Source organism: Gymnoscopelus braueri, assembly GCF_963280865.1.
Source record: "Gymnoscopelus braueri genome assembly, chromosome: 3".
NCBI classification, from domain to species: Eukaryota; Metazoa; Chordata; class Actinopteri; order Myctophiformes; family Myctophidae; genus Gymnoscopelus; species Gymnoscopelus braueri.
Genome location: NC_137612.1, coordinates 10,730,960 through 10,755,959, shown reverse-complemented (window position 1 = coordinate 10,755,959; position 25,000 = coordinate 10,730,960). Strand labels below are relative to the sequence as shown.

At 40.0% G+C, this 25,000-nt stretch overlaps 2 protein-coding genes across 2 annotated transcripts in view; both read left to right on the top strand.

The window, feature by feature from the left end:
- Positions 1–25,000, top strand: part of LOC308082533 (AMP deaminase 2-like) — a gene marked incomplete at its 5' end in the record, with an annotated part of 557,360 nt that overhangs the window by 464,528 nt on the left and 67,832 nt on the right. The gene's annotated exons all lie outside the window — the stretch shown is intronic.
- The window catches only part of LOC308081788 (low-density lipoprotein receptor-related protein 1-like), a 285,687-nt gene continuing 269,070 nt past the window's right edge, over positions 8,384–25,000 (top strand). Inside the window, exon 1 of the mRNA XM_080423412.1 lies at positions 8,384–9,031. Within this exon, the coding sequence (XP_080279538.1) occupies positions 8,926–9,031 (106 nt within the window). The 5' untranslated portion in view covers positions 8,384–8,925. The remainder of the gene's footprint in view (positions 9,032–25,000) is intronic.

Genomic DNA, 25,000 nt, shown 5'->3' with positions numbered 1-25,000 from the left:
AATGCGTCGTTTTATACTTCATGGCATGGCCAGACTAATATCACTGAGTAGGTAGAGGGCTATATTTCTTCGTCCGGTTTCCAGGCTATGCATGGGAGACTGGGGTTCGATCCCAGCTCGGGTCTAAATCACTACATAGGGATTGATTAATAATTGATGATGTTTTTAAATGATTAGATGATAGTTTGATTCACTGCCCGCACCACACTATAGCTCTTACTGTATATCCTAGGGCAGGGGTCTTCAACAGGGGGTCCGGGACCCCTAGGGGGTCCTCAGAGTTACTACAGGGGGTCCGCCAAATCATTGTGTGACATGTTTTTTTTCTTTTTTACATTAACCACTTGAACCCTAGCATCCCTATTCTGAGGAGAACTTTAGCCAAAAATAGCAGCTCAACAACGCCTCGCGCTGCGAGGTGTTGTGAGCTTGTAGATCGTCTATTTTTGGCAAAGAGCTATCGGTGTAGAGGGAAAAAAGAGCAGACCACGTAAACAAAAAAAGTTTAATCTGAAACACAATTTTATACAATATAGTGGGGGTCCCTGCTTCATCTCTCTCTCAGCTAGGGGGTCCTTGGGCTGAAAACGTTGAAGACCCTTGTCCTAGGGCGAAGATGTGAAGAAATACTACATTTATGAAGATATGCGTAAACTTCAAAGTATCTATCTCTCTCTAAAACCACTGACTGTGAATAAACACTAGCGATACTAAACAGTTATTTCTCCTACCCTTTTTTCCCTTTACAGTAACAAGGAATTATAGCATTATAGTTCTGTTGACCTACAGCAGGCCCCTGACCTATACAGTATTTTTTAAATTGTGGTCTCTTCCTATCCAGGGAAATTAGTCAAGCAGATTCTTTTCCTGATTTTTTTTTTTCTTTTTTTTTTCGTTTTGTTTATTTTGTTAAACAGGGCATCCAACATTTTTGTCCTCAACCACTAACGACCTAATAATAATTAACCACTTGATTTCCATAAGCAATGTCCTCTATTCCTATCCTACGAATCAGTCACCACTGCAGTCCCTTCCTTCCTGTGTCAACGGTGTCTGGAAATGTGTGGTGGTTGTCGTGGCCGTGGTGGAAAAAGTACTCAAATGTTTTACTTTACGTAAAAAGAGTGCTGCAATGTAGAAATACTCTGTTACAAGTAAAAGTCCGGAATTCAAAATGTACAAAAAGTACAAAAGTATTGGTATCAAAATGTACTTAAAGTACCAAGGGTAAAAAAAAGTACTCATTATGGAAAATGTCCCATTTCAAGTTTTCAAATGTATAACAATCTTTTGAAAATAGCAGATCTACAAGCTCACATGCGTCGCGATGCGACGCATTGTGAGCTTGTAGATCGGCTATTTTCAAATGGCTGAAGTGGTTAGGCCTACTGTACGTTTTGTAATGATAATCAAAATACAAAGTAACTAGTAACTAAAGTTTTCAAATAATTGTAGTGGAGTAAAAGTACAATATTTGCCTCTGAGATGTAGTGGAGTAGAAGTAAAAGTACTGAAAATTCGAAATACTCCAGTAAAGTAAAAGTACCTCAAAATTGCCTAGCACTGTCCTCCTGTCTGTGTGTTCCACAGACCTGCTCCCAGCACCGCCCCATGGGTTGTTTAAAGTCATACCATAGCTTTTTCAATTAAACAAAAAGTTGTTTTTGATATCGTCACCCAATGTTTATAGTATAATCATTTATATCTGCAAAGTAACTAGTAACTAAAGTTTTCAAATAATTGTAGTGGAGTAAAAGTACAATATTTGCCTCTGAGATGTAGTGGAGTAGAAGTAAAAGTATTGAAAATTGTACAAACTTAAGTACTTAAGTACAGTACTTGAGTAAAAATACTTAGTTACTTTACACCACCGGTGCTTTCTTGGGTTTAAAATCCTCTTAACAGACCTACATTTTGAACTGTACTTTCCTGTGCTTGTCTTTGTAAACTGAAAGTATTCAATCAATCAATCAATCAAACAAACATTTCTTACTTCAGGTACTATGTGCAAATATGTAGATCATGTGTTTTTTTATTATTGATCTCTCTTCCCCCTTGCCACCTCTTCTTCTTCCCTTTCTTTTTTATGGAAATAACAAAAACGATAAAGCTTGCACAAAAATGAATTTCACCCACTGTTTTACACCTGTGAATCTGTGATGTGACAATAAAGTAGTTCCTAATTCTGAAAGAAGAACTGTTCCACCACAATCTGTCCCTAGCTTCACCCCTGCCTTGTTTACGTATAGTGTGTGTCTGTGACACACTACAGTACCTGTCACATCCCCCAGTCTGGGACACTACACACACACACACACACACACACACACACACACACACACACACACACACACACACACACACACACACACACACACACACACACACACACACACACACACACACACACACACACACAAAAATCTATTCTCAACACTTCTTATGACACCATCAGTGGTGGAAGATGTACTCCGATTCTGTTTTCCTTTTTCGTAAACCGGCACTACTGTTCTGTATGTAACTTTCCTGTTCTACCCCGGATTTGAACCCGGGTTGTCCTGTGCAACTAAGTGCTGAATTGCATGACCACTGAGCTAATAGAGCCTGCCTGCTTGCTCTGGGGAGAAATTGAATGTTGAGTCAAAATGTATGTCAAACCGGAAACAGGCGCGTGTCAAAGTTAGCGTCCAACCTATAGACACAGGATCTAAATATCTCAATAGAAGAACAGAGAGACCTACTACAACCACCCCTTTAGTTGTGAGCTACTAGATCAGCTATTTTCAAAAAATATTTGACACATTTTGAAAAATCTTTTTCTTTCTTTTTTTTGTTGATCCCACAATTTTGTAACCAATTTTTTCACCCAGTGCCAATGGCTAAGCTTGTAATCCTGGGCGCTACTCTCCCTCTGCCAGCCTGGGGAGAGCCCCGAACTGAGCTCAGCATGCTTCCTTCAATGCATGAGGAGCCAGCAAGCCGCTTCTTATCACCTGACAGGGGGGGAGGTTCCCCGGTAGGACGTAGCACGTGGAAGGAACACGTTATTCCAAACCAGTTCCTTTCCCCTCCATCAGGCGCCCCGGCTGACCAGGGGGAGGCAGTATACAGAGACCATTACTGCATTTGTCAGGGAACCTACCCTACAGGTGACACGGGGAGAACATGCAAACTCCACACAGAAAGGCCCTTTCTGTGTTCAAATCTTAGCACTTTTGTTTTGGTACTGCATAAGTATATTTTGAGTATTTCTACATAGTGGTATTGCTACTTTTACTCAAGTAAAAACATCTGAGTACTTCATCCCACCACTGCATTTTACTCTTAAGACACCGTCCCTCACAACAGCTACTCAACAGCTTGGCTGCTAAATCCCCAAGCCAATCCCCTTTGCTATGGTTTATTGCCCAAGCATTGTTTGCAGTCTTGTAGTTCTCACAATGTTTGTTTGTATTCTATTCCTGTTACATGAAAAATGTGTGCACAGTACACCACATTGACAAATTGGAATCTCGTAAAAGGATTATAATGTTGTTGTTTGTTTTTTTCTTTTTACCTCAAAAATACATTGCAGTTGAAGCCCGCCCGCCCGGTCCCCAATGGGTACTGTTGCCAATTACATATTCTAATGAGCATATGGGCCTAATCATTCTTCTGATATTAGCATAAATATTCATGATGGCCAGCCTCTTGTCATGCCATGTCAAAACATGACGCTCATGAATATGTATCAAGGGGATAGGGGGCATAAATCATACATGCTCTTTGTTGATTTACACCCAGTCTTCTGGACAACACATTTTCTGTTGGGTGTGTCGGGGATGCAGGCGTTTCCCATTACGTTTGGCCAATTCTTTCCTGAATAATTGTCTCTATTCTGTAAACTCTCACACACGTACATATTGTTGCTGTCGGGCAGAAACCTCCTAGCTCCATATTTTGTTTTTTTCGTGAATGAATGCTAATGCTACTTGATCATACTGGAGTGTCACACAAAAGCATCAAAAAGTATACAGATCTACAAGCTCGAAGCGAAGAATAGACCTTGTAGATCTGCTATTTTCAAAAGATTTTTTTATACATATTGAACTGGGACCTTCTGCAAAATGAGTACTTTTACTTTTGGCACTTTAAGTATATTATGTTGATGCCAAGTAAATATTTTTGTACCGGACTTTTACTTGTAACAGAGTGTTTCTACTGCGGTATTGATACTTTTACTTAAGTAAATACATGTAGTACTTCTTCCACCACTGTGTTGTGTCACCCTTTTTTACATCATGTCAATAAGAAAAGATATTCTTGCACCCTAAAGAGACAATTATTGTTTTGATTTGTCAGTGAACGAGCCTCTTCTGAATGTTATGTGGACTTCAATACATGGCTTCTTCTGGCCCCTGGCTTTGGTAAAGCTTTGAGTTAAGAGCGCAAACTGTTTATTCTATTTTTCTACAAATGTCTTCTAAATCCCAACAGTATTCTGAAAAACGTATGTTTCTATATCAATGGTTCTCAAACTTTTTCATGTCAAGGACCCCCAAAATGTATGTGTATTTGACCGCGGACCCCCGTCTCAAAATATTTTGTTCCAGGGACCCCCAGAAGCAAAGATTTGAAAATAAAATGATAAAAATGTTCGCTTTAAAAGAATATAAATATATTCATTTGCACAAATTTTCTCGGGTTTTTCAAAAAATAGCAGATCTACAAGCTCGTAGCGCGGCACTCGGTGCCGTGCTACGAGCTTGTAGATCTGCTATTTTTGAATAGCCAAAGTGTAAAATAATGCTTTTTTTTTTTAGCTCAAATCATAAAGTGACACAGATGCGTTCCAGGTCTTAATATTAATTAAACATTCACATATGGAATGCACTCACGGGTATGGAAAAACACTCAGTGTAAAACAGCCATATGTAAAACACATGTATGTAAAACACTCACACATGTAAAACACTCATATGGGGAAACTTGGGAAGCCTTTTCTGATCTCCAAATCAGTCAGTTGGGCAGCTCTGCACTTTGTCACACTAAAAATAAACACAAGAGGTGCCTTTCAGACCACTTTGTTACATGCAACATTATTCAGCTCAAAGAAGTCAGCTGACGTTGCAGTTTTTGCATAATATAATTATAAATGTTGTACAGAAAGCATAATTACATACTTATCAAGAGGACAGTGGACGGTGTAACTGCCATTTCAGTTGTCTGTGGCACTGTCAAGTACAGGCACCTCAGATGTCGCCTTTAATTAGCTATATTTATGAACATCATGTCATCTTAAAGGAGGAGTTCACCCAAAAAATTACTTATATTCTATCAATTGCACACCCTATGAAGCCTTGAATCCATGGATTCTTTTTTTTTTGTCGCATTCCTAAGCTAATAATTTGATTCCCGTCTCCTACCGGCTAATGTATCCGGTAGGAGACACAAAGTATATTATTTGTGTCTCCTACCGGAAATACACACGGTCATCAAATTATTGTCTTAGGAATGCCACAAAAACAAAAATAAATCCATGAAATCAAGGCTTCATGGGGTGTGTAATTGATAGAAAATAAGTCATTTTTTGGGTGAACTCCTCCTTTAAATCAGGGGTCTTCAAAGTGTTCAGCCCAAGGACCCCCTAGCTGAGAGAGAGATGAAGCAGGGACCCCTCATATTGTATCAAATTGTGTTTCAGATTAACCTTTTTTTTTTTACTTGGTCTGCTCTTTTTTCCCTCTACACCTAAACCTCTTTGCCAAAAATAGCCGATTTACAAGCTCACAACGCCTTGCGCTGCGAGGCGTTGTGAGCTTGTAGATCTGCTATTTTTGGCTAAAGTTCTCCTCAGAATAGGGATGCTAGGGTTCAAGTGGTTAATCCGAAAAAAAGAAATCATGTCACACAAAAATTTGGTGGACCCCCTGTAGTAACTCTGAGGACCCCCTAGGGGTCCCGGACCCCCTGTTGAAGACCCCTGGTGTAGACAATAAGTAGCCTACTGAACGCAAAAAAAAATATTCTATTGATAAGTCACCCCATGCATGCGTGGAGACTTCAATTCATGGATATTCTTTCCGCTGGTCCGCTGCATGGTCATCAAATTATTGGCCTAGAAATGCGACTAAAACAAAAGAATGAGTGAATTTATGTCTCCAAGGGGTCGAGCTTGCACATCTGCTATTTTTGACAATCTTTGAAAAATATCGAAAATGTTTGGCAAATATAGATTTGGCAAATATAGACTTCTCTTCTCCCTGCTGGCACAAAACCTTTTCAGGTGGGGGGGGGGGGGGGTCCTTGACATGGAACAAGTTTGAGAACCGCTGCTATAAGGGACCAGTCGAAATTTACATAAGGGGGGGCATGGAGGAAATGTATGTGCCCTGATCTAAAATGCCATGACCCTCCCTTTGACAAAAAAAAAAAATCAATGACCCTCCCCAAGTGATTACAAAAAAAAGAGTAACCCTCCCCGCCTAGAAGTGTCACGATATATTGTGTCACGATATAGCCTATCGTGGTATTAAAATGTGATGATAGGTATTGTCATGATGTCATACTGTATCGTAATATTTTTTTTATTGTTTTTTTAATACAAAAAAAACACTTTCTTTTTTTTTGCCGGTGAAAGTTAGGAGTTTTTACTGTATGATATGAAATGTAAAGCTTATCATAATCATAGTAATTATTAATCATGTCCTCCATCATATTCAAGGTATTTTGGAGAGAAATGAAACAGACTCCAGTCAGTCACTTTCAGTTTAAAGCACTGCAGAGGGGAGGTGTTGTGTGTCAGCTGATGCTCGTTGACGCTCGTTAATGTGACATGCATCTGCACTCTCAAATAGGCCTACATCTAATCTAAGATTGTATTATACTGTATCTGGTATTATAGATTTTTTTTAGCTGTTGGAAATAACTAGGCTGCACTTGGTTGGTAAAGTCCAGATGACAAAAATATGAGGTTTGTGGAATTTATAGTTATGCAGTCTTATATTATATTATATTTGTTATATTAGTGTCTATCTGTCCTCTGAAACAATGGGTTTATAGTTAGTGAGAACTTCACTTCTCCATTAAGCTTGCACAAATGTATTTATTTGTGTGTACAAAGCACTTTGTAATTGTTTCTAACTTGCTTTATAACGTTATTTATAAGATGATGGCCAATGTTGATGATACATGAGAAAAGAACATTAATAATATATCATATCGATATCATGCCCAACATCATGTATCGTATTGTGAAATTCTTGACACCCCTAACCCTCCCCATCAAATACAACATGACATTTAAAACTGACATGTCCAATGTTTTGCTTTCCACATTGATTAGAACATTGCTGTAGTGTAGTCAGTCTTGCTAAATGCACAGTGTATCTGTAGTAGTGGTAGCAGAATGGATAGTGTTCTCATGTGGGAAAACCCATTGAATCCTGGTCAGATTGAAGAAAGTTGAATATTTGGTAACCAGTAGTTTAAAACTTTTGTCACTCTGCCCTTTTAATTATCAACTACAGTGACTACAACTACACTGTTGCCTACATAAAACAAATTAGGCTATCAATTATGGCCTGATGCTTCTGGTTTTACTTGTGGAGCTATAGGCATCTATACACAACTGTCCATATAGATCCACATTAATCACATGCACAGAATTACTTCAAATGATTATGAATATCCAGTTATAGTAGGCCTATTTATAATGCATCTCTCCAATAACGCCTGTTGAAGTTTTGCTTAATTGTTCAACCACCATCGTTAAGACGCTGAATAGATTTGACTGGGTCGTTCACACTCGCTGTGCGTTGATGGCTTGTTAACGACCGTCATTGATTCTAAATAGACAAGGTGTTACTTGATTTGAATTCTTTGTATCCTTTGAAATGGAGAGGGGTCATTGACCACTGTTCTGCTGTACTAAAAAGGTATATAAAAAACGGACTATTTTATCAATTCAAAATTGCATGACCCTCCCTTGGATTCAAAGTAAAATTAGCTGACCCTCCCTTGGACCAAAATTAGAAAGGCATGACCCTCCCCTATTTTCCTCCATGCCCCCCCTTATGTAAATTTCGACTGGTCCCTAATGAAAAGCTAAATGAAACAAAGGTTTAGCAGAAGCTCAGTGCTGCTGTACTGTAAATGGGAGGAGGGAGGATGCTGTGACGTCACACGCAGCAGAAGTCAGTGAGTCCGCTGAGTGGAGCTGAGCCTCCGTTCAGTTCAGTTCAATCTGCGACCACCAGAGAGAGAGAGAGAGAGAGAGAGAGAGAGAGAGAGAGAGAGAGAGAGGAGGTGGGAAGAAGGAGGAGGAGGACTGGGGAGGCTCTGCTGCTGCTCTCACTTTTCTCTCATTCCCTCTCTGAGGAGGAGCTCCTATAGACCAAACAAACAGTGCGTGGTTTTAAAGGCGACCGTTAGTTTTTCTCCCTCTTCATCTCTGCAAGAAGCAACTGACAAAAAAAAAGCCTAGCTTGATGCTTCAGTCCTTCAGCAGCCTGTGCTGCTGCTGCTAGCCTTTGTGGTGTTGTAGGGCTGTAAGGGCTGTAGGCTTGTAGATCTATAGGCTGTAGGTAGGCTGTCCATGCATTTGAGGAGGAGGCAGCCCTAGACTCGGGAGTCTGCTGGACTCTGGAGGAGCCTTGAGAGAGGAACGATCTGGACATCTAGCGGCTGAATCCACCGCATTTCTTTCCACAGAAGCGGATCATCATCCTCATCATCCTCCTCCTCGGCTCAGTATTATAACACGTAGACCTGTGTGTCTGCAACCTCCTCTCAGCCTGCTGACAGCAGGAGGACCAGAGGAGAGAGAGGAGAGAGGAGAGAGGAGGAGGAGGAGAAGAAGGCGATTGATTTAGATGAATCACGTTTCGTGTGGGTCTCTGTGAAGACAGACAGATCATCAGACTGACGTTCAGACAGACAGACGTGATGTCGCTCGTCGCCAAAGCCAACATGTTGGCGACGGGCTCGCTTTTCTTCCTGGGATTTCTGCACAGTTTGGAGGTGATCATTCCGGCCACAGCAGCTATCGATGGTAAGAAGATGATCTGATCTGTATACAGTATACACTCTGTCTGTCTGACAGTAAAGTCAGATGTTTTTGTACAAATGAATGGTTTCTCCAGCAAAACATGTTACACAATTATTATGAATTGTCAAAAATTTTAGCGTTATGACTCACTCCCTCCTATTATTTTAGACGTGTGTGTGTGTGTGTGTGTGTGTGTGTGTGTGTGTGTGTGTGTGTGTGCGCGTGTCACGCACGCACGCACACACACAGCGCGCGCGCGCGCACACACACACACACACACACACACACACACACACACACACACACACACACACACACACACACACACACACACACACACAGCAATTAAAGCAGACTTTTGTATCCACGCCACACGTGAACGTTGGTGAATGTCAAATCAGTGCTCGCTGCTTCGCACAATGCGCCTCCTCATCAGACACGCTGCTGTGCGTGGTTAGAAACACACACAACACGCACAACACGCACGCAGTGGTTACTTTGTGTCTGATAGGCCTGATAATATCCTACGATGTGTGAGATACATAGTAGCCAATAATAGGCTACAATTAATGACAATGTAGTGACAAAGCCTGTGCTGGCTGCTGAAAGCTCCTCTGTCAGCTACGCCACGATGCAGACAGACAGACAGACAGACAGACAGACAGACAGACAGACTCTATATAAAAGCGATGCCTTATAAAAAAAATGTCCTATAAATGGCTTTCAAAACGCCACCTTTTGAAAGCCCAATCTGTCAGACATATTGCATATAGTTTTGGTCCTGGTATGCATGCTAGCCCAGTGGTTCTCTACCTTTTCAGGCCGTGACCCCCCCCCCCATGGGGACCCCCACAAATGATCACATTTGAACAGCGGGCCCCCCACTGTGACAAGCACTTGGAGTTGTATAGTGAGTTGAGGCATGACGTTTTGTTTGACTGGGTTCCACTGATAAATATTTTTGAAAATAGCAGATCTACAAGCTCATCTGCTATTTTCAAAACGTTTCCCTCTTTCTTATAATATTTGACAATTTGGCCAATGTTTGACCAGATTTTTTATAGTAGGCTATTGTTTGTTGATTACTTTTGATGCAGTAATGGTCTTTTTTTTTTTTTGGTATTAAAAAGGTCTTAAAAGTAATGAATCATGTAGGGCCACAGGTTGAGAACCACTGTGCTATAGCCTACTTGTAGATGTATGAATAATACGCAGATGACACGTATAGACAACCCATTATCTATTCAGAATGAACTTCATTGTTGTCACATCTCTCTGGGTTGATCACTGGCCAATCAACAGGTTCCTTTAGCACCCTGCAGGTGTTATTTAGAGCTTTTTAGAGCCAAACTGGGCCAATTTGGTATTAAAAAGGTCTTAAAAGGCCTTAAATTGTAACTTTATTAGTGTGCATATACCCTGTACACACTTATACAGTATGTTGGTTTGTTTACTGTTGCGTGAGAAAACAATGTTGCACATTAAGCTAATCATCTGGGGACCCCCCAAAATAATGGTTCCCGACCCCCACTTATGGGAACCTACTGATTTAGGCCAGTGGTTCTTAACCCATTGATACCTGGAACGCATCTGTGTCACTTTAGATGTCTTTGGCTATTCAAAAATAGCAGATATACAAGCTCATAGCGCGGCACCGAGTGCCGCGCTATGAGCTTGTAGATCTGCTATTTTTGAAAAAAATCTTGAAAAAAAAATCTTGAAAGAAAATGTTTTAGATTTTTTTTTTCAAAATGTTTCAAAATTTCAAAACTTTCAAAAAACCTCAGGTCTTAATGGGTTAAAGTATGGTCCGGGGCCCCCACCCCACGGTCCTTGAGGGGGAGCCAGGTGGCCCCATAGCAAAATGAGGAACAGTTAATCATTTAAACCCTATATTTTATGCTTAATTAAAATGGCGGAAATAACTGATTTACAAGCTCCACAACGTGTCGCATCATGACATGTCGTGAGCTTTTAGATCTGCTATTTTTTTAGTTTGAATGTTGATTAGGTTCATTGTTATTTAACCGACCAAAAAGTTAGTCCAATGACAGAATGTGATCAAAAGGTTTCACTTTCTCCACCTACAGAATAGACAGTTGTAGAATGCTGTACTAAATCTAATCTAACAACAACCATCTTCTCCTTATGAGGGTCCCTGGAACAAAACCTGTTCAAATGGTGGCCTATGGATTGGGAGTCCTTGACCTGAAAAGGTTTGAGAGCCACTGATTTAGACATTTGTACGATTTAAGCCTGATTTATGTCTGCGTACTACGAGGTATACCTCAACAATAGCAGATCTAGTGTGGCTATACATTAAGCATTGCATTGGTGAGTTGACATTACTTAAAGATAGATAGATGCTTTATTGTCCTTGCGGAAATTCATTTTGTACCAAGCAGCCATCGTGATACAAAAAAAAATCACAAAACAAAATACACAATACATAGACAGATCACACAATACATAGACAGATCACACAATACATAGACAGATCACACAATACATAGACAGATCACACAATACATAGACAGATCACACAATACATTGACAGCAGTGCTACACAGCTCCTTACAGAGTGGAAAAAAACAAAAGGCTACCCAGTCATAGTTCAAGAGTAGGCCCGTAACGATACAGTAACTGCATCGATGCATCGTTTTGAATTTTCAACGATCTACTATATCGATATGCAAACAGCTAAATATCGTATCGTTTGACTTTGAATCGTATCGAATCGTTTTGCAATGCAAATAATCGTATCGAATCGTTCTGCAATGCAAATAATCAATTATATCAATACTAAGTACTTTTAAGAAGAAGAAAAGAGAAAGAGGGGTTTATATCCAGTATCCAGGTATTTATTTTTCACACAGAATTTTTGGGTAAATAAATAGTTACTATATCGATTTTAAATCATTGAATCTAATCGTATCGTTCTAAATTAACCTGTCCTGTATCGTTCATGTATCGTATCGACTAAATCGCTGAATCGAAACGTATCGTATCGTTCTAAATTAACCTGTATCGTTCATGTATCGTATCGACAACCAAGTATCGTGATACGTATCGAATCGTTGTTAAAACGTATCGTTACACCCCTATTCAAGAGGCATCGCCTTACATTACATTTTATGCACAGATCTGAGACGGGGGGGGCCTGTTTGTTCAGGAGTCCTATACTTGTGGGGGATACTTATAGGACAGGTTATGTCAGCCCAGTACCAGGAGGAGTTATATGGTTATTACTGTAATACTCTGATTATAACACGTAAGTTCAAAACTGCTCCCCAGCCCCAACGACAGCTCAGCTTAGCAGTAAGTTGTTGTAAACACCCCCCCCCCTCCACACACACACACACACACACACACACACACACACACACACACACACACACACACACACACACACGCACGCACACACACGCACACACACACACGCGCACACACACACACGCACGCACGCGCGCACACGCGTACACATGCGCACACACACACACACACACACACGCACACACGCACACACACACACACACACACACACACACGCTTCCAGGACCTCTGGAAACAATTACTCCTCCACAGTCCTCCTACCCATGTGTGCACCTCCAAGATCTGCAAGAGAAGGAGAAGGGCGTTTATCAAAGAGGCGTTAGGTTCCTTACAGTCATGTGTGTCAGTGTGTGTGTATATATATATATATATATATATATATATATACAGTGATGGAAAAAGTACTCAAATTCTTTACTTAACTAAAAGTACCAATACTGCAATATAAAGATACTCTGTTACAAGTAAAAATCCAAAATTAAAAATTTACTTGAGTAAAAGTACAGAAGTGTTGTTATCAAAATGTACTTAAAGTACCAAAAGTAAAAGTACTAAATATTTGAAAATAGCCGATCTACAAGCTCACAGATGCGACGTGTTGTGAGCTTGTAGATCTGCTATTTTCAAATAGCCTATGTATAGAATAGGGCTAAAGTGGTTAATGTATGTTTCATTATATCATAGTTTATATCTGAAAAGTAACTAGTAACTAAAGTTTTCAAATAATTGTAGTGGAGTAAAAGTACAATATTTGCCTCTGAGATGTAGTGGAGTAGAAGTATATATATATATATATATATATATATATATATATATATATATATATATATATATATATTTATATATATATATATATATATATATATATATATATATATATATATATATATATATATATATATACAATAATTGGCAATTATCAGCCTACACATGCATTTACTGGTGCAACTTGTGTAAATATTCCTTAGTAATTCAGACTTGATGCAGTCTGTGTTGTGTTGTTTTGCTGCTGCCAGGGGTCCAGAGGTCTGGGGCCATCAACAGAGCCCTGGGTTTAATTGGACCTAAACTGCTCATTGTGCGGCCATAGGGAAGCTCCCATTAACAGTGTCCAATTATTCAGCAGTGCTGCTAATTGGGGGCCCAGTGGAGGAAGAGAGAGGCCCTGAAAGAATTCACATCATTCCACCGGAAGTAATGTTGTGTCAGTGCAAAGAGAGTTCAGTCACCATCATCACCGAGCGGAAAGGACTTTCCCCCTGAGGGCTTAGGATGGTAAACACAGTGAAGTTATAACAGAGGGAAAGTTTAGTATGAGAAGAACCCTATTAGTAGCTCAGTGGCAGTAGATATACCTAGGCCTGTCACAATTATTACATAATCAACAAATCACAATTTTTGCATAATCGTTTCCTTGTTGAAACATGTTCACACATTTTCAAATATAAAAAAAGCAGAAATAGCAGATCTACAAGCTTACAACGCATCACTTTGTGACACTTTGTAAGCTTGTAGATCAGCTATTTCTAGGGGTGTCAGAAAAAATCGATTTGAATACGAATCGCGATACACGTTTCACGTTTTTGAATCGGAAAAAATTGTCTTTGAATCGGGAAAAAATGTCTTTGAATCGAGAATCGTTTGTTTTGAAAAAAAATCTGAATTGTGACCCCAAGAATCGGAATCGAATCGAATTGTGAGATAGCAGAAGATTCACAGCCCAAGCTATTTCTGCTATTTTTACATGTATAACAATATTAAATGTCAATAATTTCTTTGTATATTTAAGTTAATTGTCATATCTGCCCTGTGCATTTTTTTGATTATGAAGCCTAAAAGGCAAACAGAAATTAAACTTTTGTTCATATGTTCCATTGTTCAATGGCCAAACACACAATTACATCTTTAATCGCAATTATTTTAGTGACAATTAATCGTCATCTTAAATTTGTAATCGTGACAGCCCTAGTCGGGCCAAAGCAGGACCAGTAGAAATGTCCCGCCCTCTCTCACAGGTAGCAGTTTTATTGGTTGTTTAGAAACCAATCAGATATAGTGGTGGTAGGTGTTAATTTAACTCAGAGAAGAGTGAGTGACAAATGGATAGGCCTAAGTTCTTGGGGGAACAGCAAACAAACCAATAAACAAGTGGGAGGGGAAAAAGGAGGGAACGCACCACGCTATAACGAGGTCAACGAGGAAAACATATAAAATGAGCTGGTGGAGATTTGTGGTCCCGTGTGAGAATAAGCGATGCAACAGCCAAGCCAGCCCTCATTTTTACAGCGCTGTCCCCAAGTCGCTACAGTCTCGCGAGCCAGACTGTTGCCTCCCACAGTTTTTGGCTAGTGAAAGTTACAGGTATGGTGTGTGAGATATCACATGTGAGCTTACCAGAATCACAGTAATCCTTAACCATATTCCATCATATTCAAGGGCTTTTGGAGAGAAATGAGACTCCATAGAGAACTGCAGAGGGGGAGGTGTGTGTGTCTGTGTCCACTCCAGCTGATGCTCGTTGATGCTCGTTAATGTTACATACATCAAGGCAATTATGTTTCTACACTCATTTTCGGTTTCGGACAAGAATCTTCCTTTTAGCCCTAAAAAAACGGCGCGTATCAATTATTCGATTAATCAATCGATAAGGTTATCAACTATCAATTAATGAATTAATCGATCATTTGCATCCCTAGTGCAAACTATCACAGTATTCAAAGACAAAAGTAACGCACGTCCCTCCCTCTCTGGTGCTGAGCCAAAATGCAAACGGCAAAACCGTGAAATGGCTCGCAACTCACTCTAGAATGTTCCAAGACTTTTTATTCAGCAGCAGCAAAAAAAATTAACAACTTGACAAAAACCGCAAAATGTCGAAATGTTGTTCATTTCTTTTTTCGTTTTCTGCAACTATCACTGTGTCACATTGTTGGCGAGATGAATGCATTCTCTTAGTTCGAGACCTCATTTTCTGAAAGAGTGACTCACCATAGAGCCCAGATTAGATAAGAGAGGAAAGTCGGGGCTATAGTGTCACGTACGGTTACGCCATGTTTCTGCCAAAAGCACGTTCCCACTTAGTCACGTATCACGTATTTGTGCAAGAGGTCAGACCACCTCTTAGACTTCACAATCCATATAACATCTCTTTGTAACGCCTTAGAGGATTTCACATACAGTAATCTCCTCTTAAATGTTTTCCTCAGCTGCATGCTAAGTAGGTTTAACGGTCATTCTTGTATACAGGCAGTGGTGTAAAGTAACTAAGTACATTTACACGATACTCTACTAAAGTACTATTTTGAGGTACTTTTACTTAGAGGTACTTTACTTAGTATTTCCAATTGTCAGTACTTTTACTTATACTCCACTACATCTCAGAGGCAAATATTATACTTTTACTCCATTACAATTATTTGAAAACTTTAGTTACTAGTTACTTTGTAGATTTTTAATATTATTACAAATCATTTCAGCACTATATACATTTCGGCCATTTGAAAATGGCAGATCTACAAGCTCACAGTGCGTCGCGATGCGACACACTGTGAGCTTGTAGATCTGCTATTTTCAAAATATTTTTACACATACATTTGAAAACTTGTAAATTGGGACATTCTGCATAAAGAGTACTTTCTACTTTTGGTACTTTAAGTACATTTTGATACCGATAGTTTTGTACTTTTACTCAAGTACATTTTGAATTCTGGACTTGTACTTGTAACAGAGTACTTCTACATTGCAGTATTGATAGTTTTTCACCACTGTATAGATAGGCTAATAGACCACAGACCCTCTGATGGCAGACTCTGGAAATAATCTATTCGGGATATTGCACTTGTGTCCTATAATTCTAGAGGTAGTCTCAATGCGTGTGAATGAGTACGTGTGTATGTGTGAGAGATGGAGGTGGGATGCTTGTGTTTGGTGTGAGCGTTGAGAATATGTTAGTGTAGGAGCCATTCTCTTCTCTCTGCACATAACAAGGCTTCATCTTCAGATCTGGGATACAATAGCGTCAAGAGAATGTTTTGTTTAGTAGTTTTGTCAGACTTGTTGGCATGTACTTCACTTTATTTTATTCGTTTATTTCCGGGACAGTGCACATTAATGATCGTTTCAATCAATGCACATGATTGCATGTAAATCAAACATAACAAGAATTAATTGGATAACATATCCAATGTGAGAGAACAAATGGACTCTCAAAAATACCATACCTAATTTAAGCCTAAACTAACAACCTAAATACCTACTGTATAGTCCTAATACCTGGCCAATAGAACATCTAAACGTATTTTGACACTAAGATTTAAAAAGTATCAATGGTCACATGTTTGAAACATTTTTAACAGCTGTTTAGTTCTGTTCTAAAAAGGTACACAAGGTGGGGCTTTCCCTTAGAGCAGGGGTCTTCAACCTTTTCAGGCCAAGGACCCCCTAACTGAGAGAGAGATAAAGCAGGGACCCCCACTATATATTACATAAAATTGTGTTGCAGATTAAAGCTTTTCATAGATGTTGGATTCATGTTAATGACTTATTAACGACTTAAACCGTCAATACTTAGTAAACTTTCACTCTGTACTTGGTCTGCTCTTTTTCCCCCTCTTTGCCGAAAATAGCCGATCTACAAGCTCACAACGCCTCGCAGCGCCAAGTTGTCCTTAGAATAGGGATGCTAGGTTTCAAGTGGTTAATGTAAAAAACAATGATCCTATCACAGAGAGATTTGGCGGACCCCCTGTAGCAACTCTGAGGACCCCCTAGGGGTCCCGGACCACCTGTTGAAGACCCCTGCCTTAGAGTGACTCAGGAGCTATTCCATTGTAGTGGTCTGCCTATATGATGGACCTCACAGTGCCCTGTATAGGCAGACCACATTTGTGCACGTATGTAGGCCTATACGTGGGTGACTTCTGTGTGGAGTATGCACCTTCTTTCTCCCTGTCCTTTATACTGTACTGTAGGTTTCCTCCTACACTGAAAGCCATATTATGGTCAGTTTATAATACTCATACGAGGGATGGTGCCATCCATCCATGCATCGAAAATAGCCCGGTCTACAAGCTCACAATGCGTCGCATGTTAAGTATTGTGAGCTTGTAGATCGGCTATTTTCGCCATCCGACACCATCCGTAACAGCCTTTACTGCTCAGTGACTATGCTCTGCTCCTTCTAAAGGCCAAATGGGTCCAATGCATGAAGGAAGCATTTTCCCACTTGACTGGGATCTATAAAGTTGAACTTAACTAATAAGGTCAAGGGTTACCAAACTTTTCAGGCCGCGAATTGAATTGGGGACCCCCAAAATAATCATATTTGAATAGGGGACCCCCAAAATAATCAATTCGTCACCTTGCTAAACTAATGGCCTAAGTAATTTTTTGAGGAAAATGATATTTTTGCCTAAGTCAGCTCCTCAAGACACTGCCACCTCTGGTAAATGGCCTATCTCCTAATTGAAAAGGATCATGCTGTTCCCTCCCCTTTTAGTATAATGGCCTAACTCCCTAGTGTGACTTAGGCCAAAATAGGCCATTTATTTGGCCTAAGTCACAATTATTTACTGATTTAGGCCATTTTTAAAAAGATGTTTTGGCCTAAGTCAGATTTAATCCTATTTAAATCTCTTATGTTACATAACTGACAGACAGTGTTATTTTTATTTTAATAGTCATAATTTGTTGTAAACATTTTGGGTGAAATGATTAAGAAATATCATGTAATTTTGTTTTGGATCAGTTTTTTATTTTTCCTGAAAAACTTGATTTGAACTTGGGACCCCCCCCCCCCCACCCTGACAAGCATTGTAGGAGTTTGAGACATTACTTTTAGTTTGACTCGGTTCCACAGATAAATATTGTGAAAAAAATAGCCAAACTACACGCTTTTTTTCCCTCACAATGTTTGCCTCTTTCTCACGTAATATTTGACAATTTGGCCTTCTTGTAACTCTTGTAACTTGGACATTTTCTGGCCTTAAATGTTCTGGTCTCCATTTTACAAACTGTTCAATCCTTCTTCTCCTCAACAGCAGCAGACTGACTGCTGACTATGAGATTCAATTCAAAGAGGCCTCACAGGTAGTTTGTGGTACTACCTGTGTAGGCCCTATAAAGAGAAGGTGCATTCGCCATCTGTTTTGAATAAGAGGTGTCATGTTTTGCAATTAATTAAACTTACATAAATTATTTATGTTATTAAGGCTTTGTGAGTTCTATTTAAAATAAAGTATAGTTTTGGACCATGATGGAGGCGCGCCGACTCAGTAGACCTTGAGGCCAAGGAGTCGCGCCCGAGCGCCTCCAGGCGCGAGTGCCCGCGACGACCGGCCGATGGTCTGCTAGTCGACTCAGCGCCGTCCGAGTTATGTACCGATAGGCACAGAATCGTAAATAATATTGGTGGGGACTGCGTTTGCCCCACTGACTGTGTAATTAAACTTACATAGACTATTTCTGTTTTTAAGGGTTTGTGATTTCTATTTGACTGTGCAGGGCTGACTGACTGACTGACTGACTGACTGACTGACTGACTTACTGACTGACTGACTGACTGACTGACTGACTGACTGACTGACTGACTGACTGACTGCTGGCTGACTGACTGACTGACTGACTGACTGACTGACTGACTGACTGACTGACTGACTGACTGACTGACTGTAGCTTAGCAACAGCTGTCCTTAGACGTCAACAGACTGCACAAAACATTTGACCAGTGGTCCTTGAGGAGGTTCCAGGTGGTCCCCAGCTAAATGATGGAGAGTTGGTAACCAAATGGACCCTTATTAGGTAGATCTTTAACTCTTGAGAGTGTAAAATGAAACCAAATGGACCCTTACGGGTCCATTTGGTTCCATTTTACACTATCAAGAGTTAAATTATTGTTAAACATCTGCATTACTTAATGTACAAGAAGTCTGCACAATTAGAGAATGTAGAATAATTGTTATTTTGATCAACATTGGCCTGTTATCTCTCCTATGGTACCAACATCAATACAGCATGTGGAATTGTGGACAAAATCGTATCCAACAATGACAACATATTCTAAGTTTTGTGTCTGAGAGGTAAATGTCATCAAACGGTGTTTTCCTCAAATGCCCAATAAATAATGGACCTTGTTTTGAAAAAGGTTGAAACCCACTGTTCTAGAGCAGTGGTTCTAAAACTTTTTCAGGACCCCCAACTTGACACTTATTAGCCCGTGGAAATATATGCCAGGGACCCCCACCAAGAGAAGATTTTTACGGCTCTATGGCAGTGATTCTCAACCATTTTAATTTCAAGGACCCCCAGTTTGACATGCATTAGGCTACGGACCCCCATTTTATGGCATTTTTATCTCTGGGACCCCAATTTATATTGTAAAATCAATGTTAATTTAACTCTGAGAGTGTACAAATGGAACCAAATGGACCTGTCAGGGTCCATTTGGTTCCATTTGTACACTCTCAGAGTTACAGACCCATAATGGTCCATTTGGTTCCTAGCCATCATTTAAGCTGGGGACCCCCTGGAACTCCCTCAAGGACCCCTGGGGGTCCCCGGACCCCACTTTGAGAACCATGGCTCTAGAGTGACTGGGAGGCTATTTCGTCATGGGCTTTCCCTTGATGGAGAGGACATTCTGTCCTAAAAAAGTGGTCTGTCTGCCTATACTAGTCTGATAACTCCATCCGGAGGATTTAGTGGAATTATCCTCTGGGGCACGTCGACACGTGGTGGACCCTCCAGGGCAGATCCTTTTGTCTATGTTTAGTCTATATATCTTGTATAACCCCGATATCATTCTCAGGGGTGTACGGTGTGTGGTTTGGATGTGATAAGTTAGCAGATCCCCTGGGCTAGTCCACACGTGGTAAACATGGTGAAAATATATTACTAAGGTGTAATATTAATAAGTGAAAATATATTACTAAGGTGTAATATTACTAAGTGAAAATATATTACTAAGGTGTAATATTGACAATTGTGTGAAGATATATTACTAAGGTACACAAGGTACACATGTAATATTGGCAATTGTGTGAAGTGTGGATATTTCTTTAGCTGTGTTGTAGAGGACAGTGGTCACTACATTTAAGTTATATCCATTTGTGTTGTAGTTGTGTAGTGGCGAGGGCCACTGCATTTTACTGCATTTTACTGCTTTTATATTATTTTATTTTATTTTTGTTTGCTTTATTGTTGAATTGGTTCTAACTGTAATTGTATTCTTGCTCTGTAAAGCACTTTGAGCTGCATTTTATGTCATGAAAGGTGCTATACAAATAAAGTTTATTATTATTATTATTATTATTATACGATGGACCTCACTGTCCCCTCTGGTGTCTTTGGCCTCGTGCCGTGTGCCTTTGTGGAGGTTATCTCACACTCACACTCACACTCACACCCACACACACTGAAGTGCACAGTCATTTTCTGGCATTACGCCTGGCTGGAGTAGAAGCAGACACAGTTTAGAATAGATTGGAAGATGTTTACAGAACAACACAGTCTGACAGAGAGAGAGAGAGAGACACCAAGGCCCATATAACCCTCTTATGTCAATAATAAAGCACGCCGCCTTCACCGTATTAATTCTCATATAAGGCTGGGTGATTATGACTTCAAATCAATATCACGATTATTTCAAACAAACAGATAGTTGATGAATGTATAAATAAATCAACGAATAAATAAATACAATATTTCTCGTTTCATTTGATGAGGGATATTTGGGGGGGTCGGGATGGATGTGCCCTTGATTTTCTGTTAATCACTTGAGGCCTGAGGTTCCCATTCTGAAAAATGTCTTCTAAATCCTAAACGGTTTTGCTGAAAAACGTATGTTTCTATATCAGTGGTTTTCAAAGGACCCCCAAAATGATATGAATTTGGCAGCGGACCCCCATCTCAAAATATTTTGTTCCAGGGACCCCCCAAAATCTACATTTGAGTTACAAATGTTCGCTTTAAAAATATATATATTCAAAGATTTGCACACATTTTCAAGAATTTTCAAAAATAGCAGATCTACTGTACAAGCTCATAGCGCGGCTTGTAGATCTGCTATTTTGAATAGCCAAAGTGTAAAATAAATGCTTTTTAGCTCAAATGAAAATGTGACACAGATGTGTTTCCAGGTCTTAATGGGTTAATAATCACTTGAGCCTGGATATGTTCGAGTGTTTCTTCTCTTGATGTGTTTGTTGCACTGAAGCCTATAGATGAAACATGGGGGTATATAGAGTACAATCTGTTGTTGCACTGAAGCCTATAGATGAAACATGGGGGTATATAGAGTACAATCTGTTGTATAAAACCATAGAGAAGTGGTCAGCATTAAAGCAACCACACCGACACAGATTAAAGTGAAGCGGGCCGCTGTGACCTTCCCTTTAAATCCATTAAGACCTGGAACACATCTGTGTCACTTTTGATTTGAGCTAAAAAAGCATTATTTTACACTTTGGGCTATTCAAAAATAGCAGATCTACAAGCTCGTAGCGCGGCACCGAGTGCCGCGCTACAAGCTTGTAGATCTGCTATTTTTGAAAAATCGAGAAAATATGTGCAAATTAATATATTTATATTCTTTTAAAGCGAACATTTTTAACTCAAATCTTTGCTTCTGGGGGGTCCCTGGAACAAAATATTTTGAGATGGGGGTCCGCGGCCAAATACATATCGTTTTGGGGGGTCCTTGACATGAAAATGTTTGAGAACCACTGATATAGAAACATAGGTGGTTTTCCGTGTAGGAAACCACACCACAAAGGTTGGCCCAGGGTAGACTACAACGTCACACGTGAGGCGAGTTTGAAGTCGGTCGGTCGGACGGTTCTCGAGATACGTGGATTAATCTGCAGCACAATATTCAATACATTATACAATATGTAGTGGGGGGGGGGGGGGGGGGGGGGGGGGGGGGGGTCTGCTTCGTCTCTCTCCTCAGCTAAGGGGGTCCTTGGCCTGAAAAGCGTAGAGAACTCAACTCAGGTCACACTGCTGCATGCGTGACGCTCAGGCTTGATAAGCTTGGCCTGGTCTTATGAGAAGGTGTTAAGGGGATTTCAACATAATCTCCTCTTTAAATGTTTTCCTCAGCTGCATACTAAGTAGGTTTAGCTGTCATTCTTGTTCTGTAGTTTAGGTACAGCATGTACTGGAGCTGTTCAAAATGGACAAAAATAACATTCGTTTCTTGTAACCCATTAACCCGTTGCGTTCAATCCGGGAAAACGCATCTACAAATGTGTTCTAAATCCTGACAGGTTTCTGAAAACCGTATGTTGCTATAATATCAGCGCCCGTCACACTCGGCCTACAGCAGCACATGGCTACGGTCACGGCCTGGCAAACCATCCTGCACCACCAACCAGACATGCCGCAATCTCTGTCAGACATCAAATAGCTGTTTAATAATTATTTTTTGATTACGCGTCAAGTCACTTAATAGCCCTGTCCCCCCCCCCCACCTCCCCCCTCGGTCCCGCGATTAATGTGCAGATTTAATAGTGTGCAGTTATACATCTGACTTGTTAAAAACCCAAACGGTCACAGGAAGGCCTCTGTCTGTATATATAGTCCCGTTATGGTGTAGTGACTTAGCGCCTCATTTTACTTGGCAGCCCCTTCCTAGACGTATATGAGCACATTCCTCACGTTAATACTCTCTCCACTGGTTTTGTGGTGCGTTATGTACTGTATATATGTACTACCTTCAAATTTTTTTTCGGGATGTTGAAGTTTCAGGGCCTAAAAACTATTTGAATTTCAATATTTGACAACGGCGACACACGACCAAAAGTAGAAAGTACTCATTATGCAGAATGTTTCATTTATTAGATTATTAGATATTATTATTCAATTATTAGAAAATAGCTGATCTACAAGCTCACAATGCGTCGCATTGTGAGCTTGTAGATCGGCTATTTTCAAATGGTCAAAATGTATATAGGGTTGAAGTGGTTAAAGCATGTTTTGTAATAATAATCAAAACCTACAAACTACAAAGTAAGTTTTAAAATAATTGTAGTGGAGTAAAAGTGCAATATTTGTCTCTGAGATGTAGTGGAGGAGAAGTAAAAGTATTGAAAATTGGAAATAGTCCAGTAAAGTTGTACTTAAGTACTTAAGTTGTACTTAAGTTGTACTTAAGTTGTACAGTACAGTAAATATACTTAGTTACTTTCCACCACTGGGCGGGGGGGGATGGGGGCGATTAAATAATGAGTCAGGGATTCATGAGTCGTGGAGCTCAAGCCGTGCCGCTCACTTTGGCATGTGTCTAACCAGATAACATACATAAGAACAAACTTACATGAAACATACATGAAAACTTGTATTCATCAGACAATCATAATTACATAAATCGGGGCATAAAAAAGAGCTGTGTTGGAGTTTTGTTTTGTTTTGTTTTCTGCCTTTTTGTTGTGTGAGTGGGTTTATTATACATGCAGTCCAAAACCTCTGCCAAAGTCCTCCACTTAACAGGCACAGCAGGTGGCCTCTGGGTTTTGTATATATAGATGTTTTCCTCCTCAGTGTTTTGTAACACTCCTCCTCCTTTCTTCCTCCTCCTCCTCCTCCTCCTCCTCTCTGCCTTTTATCATAAAACAGTGAAGTGTTTCTCTAGCAGGTGTGTTGCTGAGGAGGTGGGAGGGTTAGCAGCATGCAGAGGCTGCAGGCCAAGCAGGGCTTTGTTTATGTTATAGAGATCCACAGCACACAATGGGTGGAAAACATTACACACATTCTTTACTTAAATAAAAGTATCAATACCTACCAAAAAATACTCTGTTACAAGTAAAAGTTCGGTATTATGCTGCTTGGCCTGCAGCAAGCAAGCCTGCAGCATTGTTTATGTTACAGATCCACAGCACCAATGGTGGAAAAATTACTCACATTTTTACTTAAATAAAAGTATCAATACCTACCAAAATACAAGTAAAGAAGTTTGGTATTCAAAATGTACCTTGAGTAAAAGTTCAGTAAATACTACTACTATACTATTTTCAAATAAGCATTTCACGTTATCTTTAACAATTGCAACATGTATTCATTGATACAGTCATGTTGTGTGCAATGCAATTATAATGAAGTCTACATGAGGTGAGATTCGAAACGGCGACCTTGTGGTCTCAAGGCAGATGGATTAAGCGATCAAGCCATTGGACCACAGACCTGAAACTGGTGAAAAAGGTGCTCACACATTATTGACACAGTTTCACGCAAATTGCTCAGAAATCCTGGGTTTTAAATGTTTTTCAAACTGCTCAATATGGCGTAAAATCTAAGGGCGGAGCTTACTGGTCAAAGTGATAGATATGTTCCTCATGAGTCAAGGCACATGTGTAAGTAAAGTTTCACGGCTGTCGGCCAAACAAGGCATGACTTTTGCCTGTTTAAAAGTTTGCATTTAAAAAAAATTGCATATAGCCGGCCCCCCCCTTTGACCAATCGGAGTAAGATTGGTTTCAGTGATACTTGGAATGACCCTCTACATTATTGCAAAGTTTCAAACAAATGTGAGTCTGCATGAACGTGTAAGGGGCAGACGAAATAATTGTCATTAAAACTGCAATATTAAGGAGGAAATTCCGGACAAAATTAAGTGTTATCTTTCATGTCTCGTTACTCCACCTA